Here is a 12585-nt window from a genome sequence, read left to right as displayed (position 1 = left end):
AACATCAAAATTTTAGAGAAGTCAGTCTGTATCAATTTATTTAAAACAATTATATTAATATGACATAAACAACATTATATAATATACATATGAACATCAAACAAACATCCACAACAGTGCAATAAAAAGTATATGAGATATAAGTAAACAAAAAGGAAGAATTCAAAAAAAAGAAAAAAAAAACCGATTCCTGTTGATCGAATCACATTTATAAAAACCAAATAGTTTCCACAGTTTTGAAATACCGGAAATTTCTAAATTTAATAATAAATCATTAAAAAGATATGAAATAGAAATTAATTATAAAGGAAAAAACAAAAAATAAATGAAAAATAAGAAGGATAATTACAGTAAATGAGGCAATATTAAGGTGGAAAAATGAGCTTTTAAAAGTAAAAGATAAGAAATAATAATAGGAAATCGAAGCTGAAAAAAAGATAAATGATATACTGCAAAGTGCCCTCTTATCAAACTGATAAATTAAAATTGCTGCTGTTTAATAAACAAAAATGTTTTGGAAAAAAAAGTAGCAATGTATGAAAATAAATAAGTTATCAATATGTACAAATTATTACTGCAGGGCAACCTATTGATAATTTATCTTATTGCTCCCTCCGTTAATTGATCCTAATAGTCAACAAAGTATTCTATCTACTAAATATCTGTCACAATAGAATAAATAAACTCAAGCATCCTTAGCCATTATTCTAAACAATTGAGGATCAAGAGAAAGGAGAAAGATAAGAGGAGTCTCCCATCAATAAATCAAAGTTTTAAAAATTTTTCATATAAATAATAAAATTTTTTATATAAATGATAAAATAAATAAAATATATATATATATATATATATATATATATATATATATATAATTATTAGTTTTATAAATAATAAAAAGAACAAATAAGCAAATAACAAATAAAAGAGGAAACAAAATTATACACACAACCATTTAAGAAATTTTTTTTTTTTTTAAAAACAAATAAAATAAACATTGAACACAAATGTAGGAAATCTCCAACAAATTTTCTCATGATAAATTGATAGAAGGAGTATAACTTACAGCTAAAGTTTTCAGTGATTTTTGAATTGGAAAAAAATTAAAAGATACTTGTTTTAGAAATTTGTATGAAAGAAAAGTGAACAATGTACGATATTAAATTCATATATAATATAATTCGTTAATATTTATGCACTTGGAAATGAGATAAAATCGTTGGAGATGCATTGTCAGTAGCAAGCTCATTGCTACAAATCACTATCATCATCATAACTTTTATCACAGTAACCATTATCATGATAACCACTGTAACTAGCTATTCCAGTCATTGCTGACATTATTTCCCGTTGTACATTGGTATTTACTGCAGTCTTTACCAGTTCTGATACCTTCTCCAAAACACGTGATATCTGAAGTTGATGTTCAACCGATTTCTGAAATAATTTCAGAATAATCTCAAATGGCTTAAATTGTTTTTATTTTAGACAAATAAGCTTCCATTTTACTTCTATTTCATCTTTAAAATAACCCATCCATTTCTTATCGTATTTGTTTTGGATGACTGTTAACATATCAGTAGAACAAACAACAAAATAAAAAAAACCAATAAAAAAAAAGCTAGGAAACAGAAAAAAATTTCACTAAAATGTATGAAAATATAAACAAATAAGATTAAATGATAGCTAATTACAGTGCATTTAAACAGTTCGATATGATTATGAAATATTTTAGCTTTTTAAAAAGATTACAAGCAATATACTTAACATTACTCAATTAGCGGTTAATAATTACCTGCAAAAGTTCATTTTTTAGCTGTTTAATTTCAGCATCACGATCAGCAATAATGGCCAGCAATTCCACTGATGACAGACCGGGATTCGTCGAAATACGCTGACCAACACTACCGGCATGATTTACGAATCCTTATAAGAATAATTCATGCTATTACTAATATTTAGACATTATAAAAATGAATGAAAAATATTATTAAAGAAGAAAAAAATATCAAGACCATTGTCCCAAGAATGCCAGGTCACAATGTCCAGCTTACTCGTTTGTCGCAATCTTTCAGAATCACAGAGGGGTACATCAGATCAAAAATCAAAAGGAAAAGAGAGAATATTAATTCCTCTTTGCAAAATCCTAGAATTACCACTTTTTTTTCTCAAGAAAGCATTAATTTTTATTTTAGCGCAAAATGTATTAACTAAATCTTGTAAAAATACTCCACAGATCTATTCTTGAGATCACCAAAATTAACCATTTTTCAAATCCATATTAGACTTCCGATCCCTTGGTGTAAGTCGAGGTAAAAGAGTTGGTGAACCAGTTCGAATTTGAGAAGTACCAGTAATACTACCTGTTCCATTTGACACCGGAGTTACCAAACGTGTCAGCAGATCGGAATTACTCGATGATGCATCCGAATCCAAACTTTAACAAAAAAAATAATCATCATAAATCATCCGTTTTATTTCTCCGTTTAACTGAACAGAATTATATCTATATATAGCGGCAGATAGAATTCTAATAAGTCAAAACATAATTATTTAAGTAATCTCTCAACGTCCACTTTAATCCTACCTCCTCAATACTTCACTTCTTAAAATTAGCACTTACTCGGCCGACGCAGTTCCATTAATGCTACCCGCATCGGATCGTGATGCACCACCAGCATTGTTATTAAAACAAATTAATTGAGATTTCCTCCTATAATTTGCATAAAGTTTTTTAGTTTGTTCGATTGTTAAATCACCCAGTTCAGATCCATACTTTTCATTGGTAGAATCTGTGATTTGTTTCCAAACTTGATTACGTTCCGCATTAATATGATATAACCTGAAATAATGAACGTAAAAGTAAAACTGTCCTCGAAGAAAGTAAACATCGGTGGTCAGATTATTTCAAGGTAAATAAATTGAATAAATGTTGAAGAATAAACATATGAAAGATATGTTAGTTAAAATATTGTCATGTGAAATTCTCACAAAACATTGAGGAAGTTATTTAAAGGAGGCATTTATATAAAAAGACATAGAAGGAAAATTTAAAAAAATGTTACAAAAAAAAAAGATATTCTCAATAAATGAAACCAGTTCTTTCCTTTTTTTTTTTTTTTTTTGATTTGGAAAATGAGTAAAAGAAATGCCTAATAAAATGCTTAAAATCAAAAAAAAAAAAAAAAAATGAAACGAAAAATTGAACTAATATCAAATTAAATTATAGAAAAAATGAATCAATAAGATGGAAAGAAGAGAATACCAAGTTTAGTAAGGAAAAATACCTTGAATGGCTATCAAAAACACCATTGAATGTTTCAGCCAATTTACAAACGTACTGTCCCCGTTCCTTCTTCTGCTGATTTGCAATGACAGTAGCTGCAGCAACAGCTGCGACAGCTTGCTGTCCAGGTAATACTAAGCCATCAGTTGAACTAGATGATGATGAAGCTGAGCTGAAAATTAACTCTCTCTCTCTCTCTCATGAAAATCTATTAATTTAATGAAATTTACAGTTCACATTAAGAAAGAGAAAGAAAGAAAGAAAGAGGAAAACAAAAACAGGAAATAAGAAGAAAAAATTATTTTAAATTTCAAATAAAAAATGAAATAAAAATTAACCATTGTGCAAGAAATTGCAAAAGATCTTTAGATGGTTTGTCATCTTCTCGTACAATATCTTCCATTGGTAGAGGTGCAATCTCTTCTCCTTGTTTCGTTTTTAATGTATCTAAAGATACTGCTCAAATTCTCAACAAAAAAAAAAAAAAAGAAAAAAAAAAAACCGTCATGTGAAACACAGAGTTAAAAATATGTACAATCAATCCAGCTAATAAAAGCTTTATCTCAATTTTAAATGTTTATATATTATAGTAGAACTAGAAGGTTACTTCTTGTTTTTGTAAAATTTTATCAAAATTATTCTGACACTCATTTGAGCTAAATTTCAATTTAAATGTTTGCCAATCAATAATTATCTAAAAATATAGTTGCAAATTGTTATGAAATTAAATAATTATTTTTTGAATTAAAATTAGGATGACTTACTAGTATCGCAACAAATACCATCTACTACATCATTTGCTTCTAGTAGTTCATCCACATCGATCGGTTCATCAATTTGTCCATTTGTTGTCACATAAGCTGTAGCATTACCAACTGCTGCAATTGCAACTGCAGCTTGCTGTTGTTGCTGCTCTTTGTATGTACTTGGTATCAAATCAGAATGCACTGCATGAAATGCAAGTCCATAATTAGTTGGATCTTTGCGCTTGTAATATTTGCATAATTTTTTGCACTGCTCAAAAGTTAGCGTATTCAAGTGCGAGTATTTCTTATTGATTTCCTCCGTTATTTTGCGCCAAATTTTATTACGTTCCATATTTGCAGCCGGTGACCGTGAAGCACTATCCTATAAAAGAGAATAAACAAAAGAAAAATATATGAATTTTTGAAAAAAGTTTTTTTTTAAGACAAAAATCTCAAAATTTTCGGAAAAAAAAAAATAGAACGAGTGAAATTCATATAGGTAAAGGGCTGAGCTTATCGGTAGTATTAATTTATTGCATGACAAGAAGAAATGTAATAAATATTACTTTAATTTCACTTTAATTAAGTATGATTTAGCTAATGTAAAGCTTTCATTTTTATTCTTTCCTTATGTTTACAGCAATGGAAAAAATATTATTTAAGAATTATTTGCAAAAAGCAAAAAGTGATAACATTGAAAAGGATCAAAATGTCAACAAACATACCACCAATGCTTCATATCGACCTGCCATTGCAACAATTTCTAAACCTCGTTCACGATTCATACGATTAATATCTGCAGCGGTTATCAAAGGTGTTTGGCTGGAATTAAATTAACAATTTAAACAAAATAAAAATTCTATTTAAAAAGTAAAAAAAAAAAAAAAAATCAAATTTCAAGGACAAAAGCGTAAAACAAGAAATGCTAGCATTTTGCTTTCACCACTAATTTCTAATATATACAAGTGTTTCTTAAATAGCCATAAATTAAAGATAATTTTGAGGGAGGTAAATAAAAAATTAATCTAAGCATAAGACAATGAAAAAGAAAATTTACATAGAAGAACCAAAAACTTGTGCAAGAGACTTTTCATTAGCATGCACCAAATCAGTTGTATCATATGGTGAAATAATTTGCTCGGATATTGTATCAGTTGATGGTTGCCTAGAAGAATTTTGTCATCATTTCTGTTTAATATATTATTTTAATTACTAAATTTACTGCTCAAATTTGTTTCTTTAAAAAGTTGCTAATTCGTTTATGCAATAATTTTTTATCTTTTATTATTTTTTATTACATCAAATTTTAAGTATAAGTATGGAATTATGAAAAGGAAACTTTAATAGACAAACGTGAAAAGAGAAAAATTACTAGATTATCATATAAAATTTAAAGGCATTTTGCCTCAAAAGGTCTTGACAAAAAAAAAAAAAAAAATGAAAGTGTAACTTCGCCTGATTAATAAATTAATTACATATCTTTAACATACCTGCTTTGTACATCATTATCTTCGGTCATCACAACTTCTACCTCACTTTTCGGCATTTTCATCTTTGGACTATAAAAAAAAAGAAGAAAACTTTTGTAAAGAACAAAAAAATAACATGAGAATTGATTTGAATCTAATTTAAAAACAATTAATATTTAATACATAATTATAAAGTATTTATTAAAATTTGCATTAAATCATTAAATAAAAAATAATTATTCATTAAACAGGAAAACATGCTTTTTTTCTTTTTCTTTTGATTAAAAAAATGAATCCCATTGGACGGAAAGAGAAGATAAGAATTTTCCGCAGGCTTTCAAACAATTAATTTGATTGTGGTGAAAGAAAAAAACAAATTCTAAACCAACTCGCAATCACTTTGTTCATCGCTGTTTGCATTGCTAGCACTTCGTTTTGTAGCCAGTTTTTCTGTTTCTGGTGGTGTTGATGCTGATGTTGGTGTTGGTGATGAAGATGAAGCGGTTGGAATTTCATTCATTACTTCTACAGGATTTTTTGAGCAAACTAGACGTAAGATACGTTCAACGGCACGTGAAACACGTTGCTGTTTTTGTTGCTTTATGTCCAGCACGTTTTCTAAAAATTAAAATTAATTCTAGGATAACTTGATGAGAAAAAAATATATGACAGAAACCGATCCTTTTTTTTTTTAAGCATACATTTGCTGGAATAGATTTACATTGAAAATATTCCTATTTGAAAGAGTAGTAATCATTAGTGAATATTATTCTGCCAAATAAAAATAATCAGTTACGGCGATCATCAAATGATACTAATCAGAGAGCTATAGAAGTAATAAGAATGTTAGAAGATGACAAGAACTACATTACCCAAAGTTTTTAGCAAGTTTTCTATTAATTTTAAAATTTAAAATCTGTTAAGTTCTGCAAATTGTCCTCTGAAATCTTGAAGAGTTTTATCTAGTCTTGAAGTAAATTACTATTTATTTTTTCCCTTTTTTTTTTTTTTCTGGACTTAGCTAAAAAGAAAATTTTGCTTTTCTGTATCCAACAATATATTAAATCACATTTATTGATAATTTATAAAAGATGACAGTTGTTAATTGTTATATTCAGTAAAAATTAAGTTTGTTGAGATGCAATGAATAAATTGTCGTAATGATAATTAATTTGCATAAATGTTCCATTTTTTATCATTGTTTCAAAGCAAAATCGGCGATAGTGTGCGATAATCATAGATGATGTAATGATAAAACTTAGATTTATATAATTTTAGGGACCATTTGTGGATATTAGAATATCTTATAAAAGAATGTCAAATAATCGGTTACGGAGACGATCAAATGAGACCGACCAGGGCAGTTGTAGAAGGGACAATAAGAAAGATACGATATATCTATCTATGCTTCATTAATTAATTTATTCATTAGTGCAATAATGATATTTGTGTAGTAATGTTATGAGAGAGAGAATAAAATTTAGCTTGAATTTGAATAGGTTAAACTCAAAAGTAAGAGGTGCCAGTGGATCGAGTTATGGAGCATAAAACGCTTTGAAGGACGGAAAACTGTATCGAATTGATGGTGTGTGTTTGTCATATGAATGTTTGATGTTCGTTTGTAACGGCCGACCAAAACGGATGGAGCACAAAGGTAAAGAGAAGCGGGAAGGACAGGTAGTGGTGCGCTCGACCCGACCGATTGCTCCCATTTTCTGGTGCTCCATCCGCTATATCAATGGTCTCAATTGCCATAAAAATCTATGAAAATTGGGGTTAGGATTTAACTCAAAAGATATTTGATGACAGATGGAATATGGAAATGAAGGAGAGTAATGAATCCCACATCAATGAGTAAAGTTTTGTAATTGATATTGCTAACAGTACTGCTGTTGCTGTTGCTGCTGCTATCATATCTGCTTGATAGTTTTATATGGCAGCATACCTTCCCTTTTTCAATTTTGCTGCAATTTATTCATTTTGATTCGGGATAGAAAGAGCAGAAGAGCCAAAATTCATGATAAATACAAGGTGCACGAAGACATACACAGACGAACACACTTTAATCATAATTTTGTGGTTGGAGGACGAGATCACGACATGCACAGAGACATGCACATGCACATGCACATGACATGGCATGACACACGCACCAACCTATCTACCTATCTTCCCTCTTTACTATTTCTACAGCCATTCCGTACACATCCCTTTCTCCACATTTTTCGAAATTTTAGGAACGAGCACAAGGAGTAGAAGCAGGAGCAGGACCTATTCCTTTCAATCGTCCATCTGCCCCTTCGTCCATCTCTTTTCTTTTATTACCATCATCAACGTTGTCATTGATCGCCGGTCGCTGTCATCATGATAGAAGGAACTGCTGCTGTCACTGCAGTTAGAGAAAAGGATAACATCAAGTTCCGGAGCAAAAATGTATCAGAAATTTCGAAAGTATCATCATCATTATCTCATTGTCTTACTGTAATTATCTCAACGGTCAATATGATAAAGTAATTAATTAACATGCAACCATAAGCAAAAAGACAAATCATATAAGTTAATCAAAATATGATTATAACATGATTTTAAATGAATGACACAAGTAACAAAAAATTTGTAATATTACTGATAACATAGTTCAAAATATCAATATTAATTAAGCAAACTACATTTAATATATCCGGCATCTGTATTTAAAGTCTTGAAAATATCAGTATGATGAATATTTAGAATTTAAAAATTTATATCTAAATACATTATTGAATTAAAAATAATAATAATAAATGTGAGTAATTTCAATAATTAACATAAAAAAGGATACTTCTTGAATTATTATTTTTTTTTTTCGAACAGTATAACATGACTGATAGTTACTTAGAAATGCAAATTATCATAATAATATAATATTCATTATCTTTACAAATAATATCTATTGCATACATTTTTTTTAACATTATCATCTTTTTTCTTATATTAAAATATTTGTAAAAATATTTTTAACATTTTTATTAACAAAATAACATTAATATATGCTTTTCTTTTCCTTTATTTTTCATAAATTATAAATATAAATGTGAAATTTTAATAAATAATTCAATTTAGTTCATTCCATATTCAACTACCGTAAGCTTAAGCCAAAGAAAAAATAACCGTTCTTGCAGCAGCAGCAGCACTTAGAACCACCAATACAGCAGCAGCTCTTCCAGTCATCAATTTGCAACAAAACCATTAGCAACAGTAGTATAGCAATCAGTAAATTTTAATCTTTTCTTACTATTATCACAACTAAAACTACCATAAACTACCGCTACTACCTGCTACCTGCTATTGCTGCTGCTACCGTTGCTTTTGAATTAATGATATTAGTGAGAGAAGTGGAAGAGAAGTGATAATATAGCTTGACGATCTTGTTTTCAGGTAAGAGAAAAGCCCATCATCTTTCTTCTATCTCCTCTTCTTCTTCTTCCTCCTCCCTCCTACTTCTTTCATCATCATCATCATCATCTCATGCTTCGGGGATAGAGTATGACAAGGGAAGTGAAGGAAATTAGCGATGATGATGAGGTGATGTCGGCGAAGTACCAACCAACCAACCACACATCATCTATCCAAAAACCATTGCCACCAAACCTTTGTAAACCTGTTTATATGTAGTAACATCAATAGTAGTAGTAGTAGTAGAACTATCAAGCAATCCACCTGATGACAATAACGATGAAGATAATCATCATCACAATTTTATTCTTCATTTCATTTCATTTCTTTTTTTCATTAAAGTAACAAAAATATATTTAGTTAACTGTTAAGTATTACCAAAAAAAAAAAAATCTAAATTTCTATGAATAAATTAAATATAATACAAAAGTTTGTCAACTAACAAGATCATGATTTGATAGCAACTTGAAATGGGAAAGGATATTTTGTTCTCATTTATTTCATCCTCTTTGATAATCTCTCTCTCTCCCTCTCTCTTTCTCTCTTTCTCATTTCCAAGTTATTTATTCATAAATATTGAATATCATCATCGATAGATAAGACATCAATATTCATTGTCATCATCACTGTAACCCTATTATCACTACTTTTAAAAGTAAATTCAGTAATAGAAAATAAACGATCATTAATAGTTAATATCAAATTTTACATATAATAACAGTTCAAATAGTACATAATTTGTTAATGAATGAGAAATGCAAGTTAAAAAATAACATGTAAAACTGTGTCAACTAGCTGTCAATCAAAAGTGATCATAGTGAATTTTGTGAAATTTTTGTTAAAAAAAAAGAAAAGAAAAGAAAGAGTGAGCAAAAATAAAATTAAACATAACTATTAAGCAAATGCTTTCCAACTAGATAATATTAGCTACTTAATTGCATTATGTAAAAAAATCATATTGACTACATGGGACAGTTAATGTATACTTACTTCATTTGTTATCTTCTATCATTTACAAATATGATATGTTATCTTTATTCTCTTTTGTATTTTAAATTCTCAAATTTATATTTAAACAATAAGAGCTCGGAAGAATTTGTGAAATAACTGAGAGGGAGAGAGAAAGAGAGAGAGAGAGAGAAAAAAGAAAGTGATATGGTTTATACAAAAGGCTGAAAAAATTGAATGATTACTTCATGATTACATCTGCTATAGGCCTTTTTTATCTGTCATGAATAATAGCAGTGAGAGGTCTGTCTCCTCTCCTAAACCAAAAATACACCCAGCATTAACTTGGCTGTTATATACTTCAGGCTTATTGCTCAAGTTCTTGGCTTATCTTCTCGTGTTGCTACTGCTACTGCTACTGCTGCTCTCGATACTAGCTGCAATTCATTGCTATCTCTAAACAAAAATCCATAAAATGGGAAAAGATGAAAGACAGAGGGTGAGGAGAAGAATGGCCATCTAAGCCATTTAGAGGAATGAATGAAGTAGGAGCTGCTGCTGCTGCTGTTACTGCAGTACATCATCAACAATGCTGGAAGTTGATAACCGAGAGTTCAACATTTTCAAGCCAAAATTGGAAATCGAAAGCTTCAATGAGTGAAAAAGAACGACAGAGAGAGAAAGTAGACTACTACTTTAGGCTAATACTACTACTACTACTACTCTCTATATCGCTGTGTCATTTTACTAGCAATAAGGTCATGTCACAAGCTCGAGATATAATACCTATAGCTATGCAGCATGTCGGTAAATGTCCTAGCTGTGGCTTTGTCACATCTAACTGAACTGAAGTAGTGAATCGATTAGAAGAGTGGAATAGCACACAGAAGCATGTTCACCTGAAATAGCCATTTATAACCACTCCTTTTTTTTAAAAAAAAAAAAAAAGACATGATGATAATTGAGTAGAAAAGTCATGAAAATGCAAAAATTTTTATTTTATGTTTAGATAAAAGCAATTAGCAATATATTACTGTCTAAATCTATTGCAAGTATCATTTACAAATAGCAAATATGAGTATAAAAGATGTTAAACGATTGCAATGAATTAAATTAAATTTTAATTTAGAATAGGAAAGAAAAAGTTTATAAAGCACAAATTATAAAAACATAGGATGAAACGGATCATTTCATTGGTTAATTCGATGGTATTTTATCAAAATAAAGCACTTCAATAACATTGGATGAGTTGTGACGAAAAATAGGAAGGGCAAGGTGATGTTGTTGCTGCTGCTACTGCTACTACTACTACTACTGCGCCACAAAATGAGACTGGCAAGTTTGGAGCTGATGTTAGTTAGTGGCGGTGGCGGTGGTGGTGATGTTGGTGACGAGAAATGGCGACCGAACGAACCATATAAACTGAGTCAAGCTCTCATCACCATCACTATCATCAACATCACATCACCACTACCACCAACCATCACCGCCACCTCCATCGCTACCACCACCACCGCCAGCAACCAAGCAGGACGGAATACTCAAGCGTTACAGACAGCACCCCTTCTCTACTGATAGCATCACCAGAGACCTCAGCTCCAACACATACACAAACATACGGACACACCCATATAAGACATGTTTGTCTGTTATGTGTGTGCATGTAGACGTATATATGTTGTGTGTGTGTATGTGTGTGTGTGTGTATGTTTGTGTGTTTACGAATGTTATGTACCATTTTCATTCATTCCTGCAGTCCGATAAAGAGGTAAGCAGTTGAGCGAAGCTAGCATTCAAGCATTGTGGAGAACTAAAGCGGTAATGGAATGGAATGGATGGAATTCCATTTTGCGCATTTACATTTATCACTGATCCATGATCTTATAAGGTCAGTTCTGTGCATGGCTACATTTATTTTTGGTAAACTTTTACATGAAACAATATCATATCAATAAATGAAATAAAATATGAATTAAAATTATCAGATATAAATTAGATCAAACTACTTAACTATTTCTTCTCTTAAACACAAAAAGATTATAAAAGCTTAATTTTTTAACGATTTAATTAAAATGAACATAAATTATAATTTCATAAAATAAAATTCAAAAGATCAGAAATTGTCGAAATTATCTGAAATCAAAAAATATGAGCTGTAATGAATGTAACAAAATGATAAGTAATCAGCAATTTATATTGTTACTTTTTTTTTTCGGGAAAATTTAACTGTAAAATATGCTATCAAACGATCATAGCACAATGCAGGATAATTGCTATATTAAATATTCAAAAAGATAAGGTGATAAGCTAAGAAGAATTGAAATTTTATGTGTCATCAAACTGAGTTACTTACTGTTTTCAATACGTAAAAGTGTCCGATGTCCGCCGCAGGATTCGAACCTGCGCCTACCGAAGTAGAATGCGACCTGAACGCATCGCCTTAGACCGCTCGGCCAGACGGACCCACCATCGACCCCTATTGGAGTGCTATTTGTGTAATTAAACTACTTTTTGCATTCAGGCAAAGTTCTAAAGTTTCTTTTTTTTTAAAAAATTTTTATATTTGTACTGAAGTAAAAATTTCATAATACTGTAAAGAAGAAAAAGAAAAAAAAAATTTATGAGAGATAGAAATTTGACAATGTGACAGTATGGAAAAGTAAGTGAAGAAAATTCAACTAAGCAATTACATTTAGCTCAAAAT

General features: G+C 29.9%; 2 protein-coding genes and 1 non-coding gene across 3 annotated transcripts; 1 reads left to right on the top strand and 2 right to left on the bottom strand.

Annotated features, from left to right (window-relative positions):
* Positions 1-1248: 1248 nt before the first annotated feature.
* Positions 1249-8708, bottom strand: Bm5816 (Uncharacterized protein; the record flags this gene model as incomplete). Its single annotated transcript, XM_001895537.2, has 13 exons — positions 1249-1434; positions 1793-1923; positions 2262-2434; positions 2621-2839; positions 3285-3455; positions 3622-3730; positions 4048-4411; positions 4755-4851; positions 5087-5194; positions 5520-5588; positions 5888-6116; positions 7770-7854; positions 8649-8708. 13 exons carry the CDS (start codon positions 8706-8708, stop codon positions 1249-1251), a joined length of 2001 nt encoding a protein of 666 aa, XP_001895572.2.
* A 2451-nt stretch (positions 8709-11159) lies between these two features.
* Bm8642 (Uncharacterized protein) lies at positions 11160-11456 on the top strand (the record flags this gene model as incomplete). The annotated part of the gene is made up of 1 exon (XM_001895533.1): positions 11160-11456. One exon carries the CDS (start codon positions 11160-11162, stop codon positions 11454-11456), a length of 297 nt encoding a protein of 98 aa, XP_001895568.1.
* Positions 11457-12260: 804 nt separating this feature from the next.
* Positions 12261-12344, bottom strand: Bm14536. The gene has a single exon. It is a non-coding gene; the product is annotated as a tRNA-Leu (tRNA).
* Between the last annotated feature and the right edge of the window lie 241 nt (positions 12345-12585).

The sequence above is a fragment of the Brugia malayi genome (genome assembly GCF_000002995.4).
Source record: "Brugia malayi strain FR3 genome assembly, contig: Bm_v4_Chr1_scaffold_001, whole genome shotgun sequence".
Classification (NCBI taxonomy): Eukaryota; Metazoa; Nematoda; class Chromadorea; order Rhabditida; family Onchocercidae; genus Brugia; species Brugia malayi.
The sequence above is the reverse complement of the archived record's forward strand: the minus strand, read 5'-3'. Positions and strand labels throughout refer to the sequence as shown.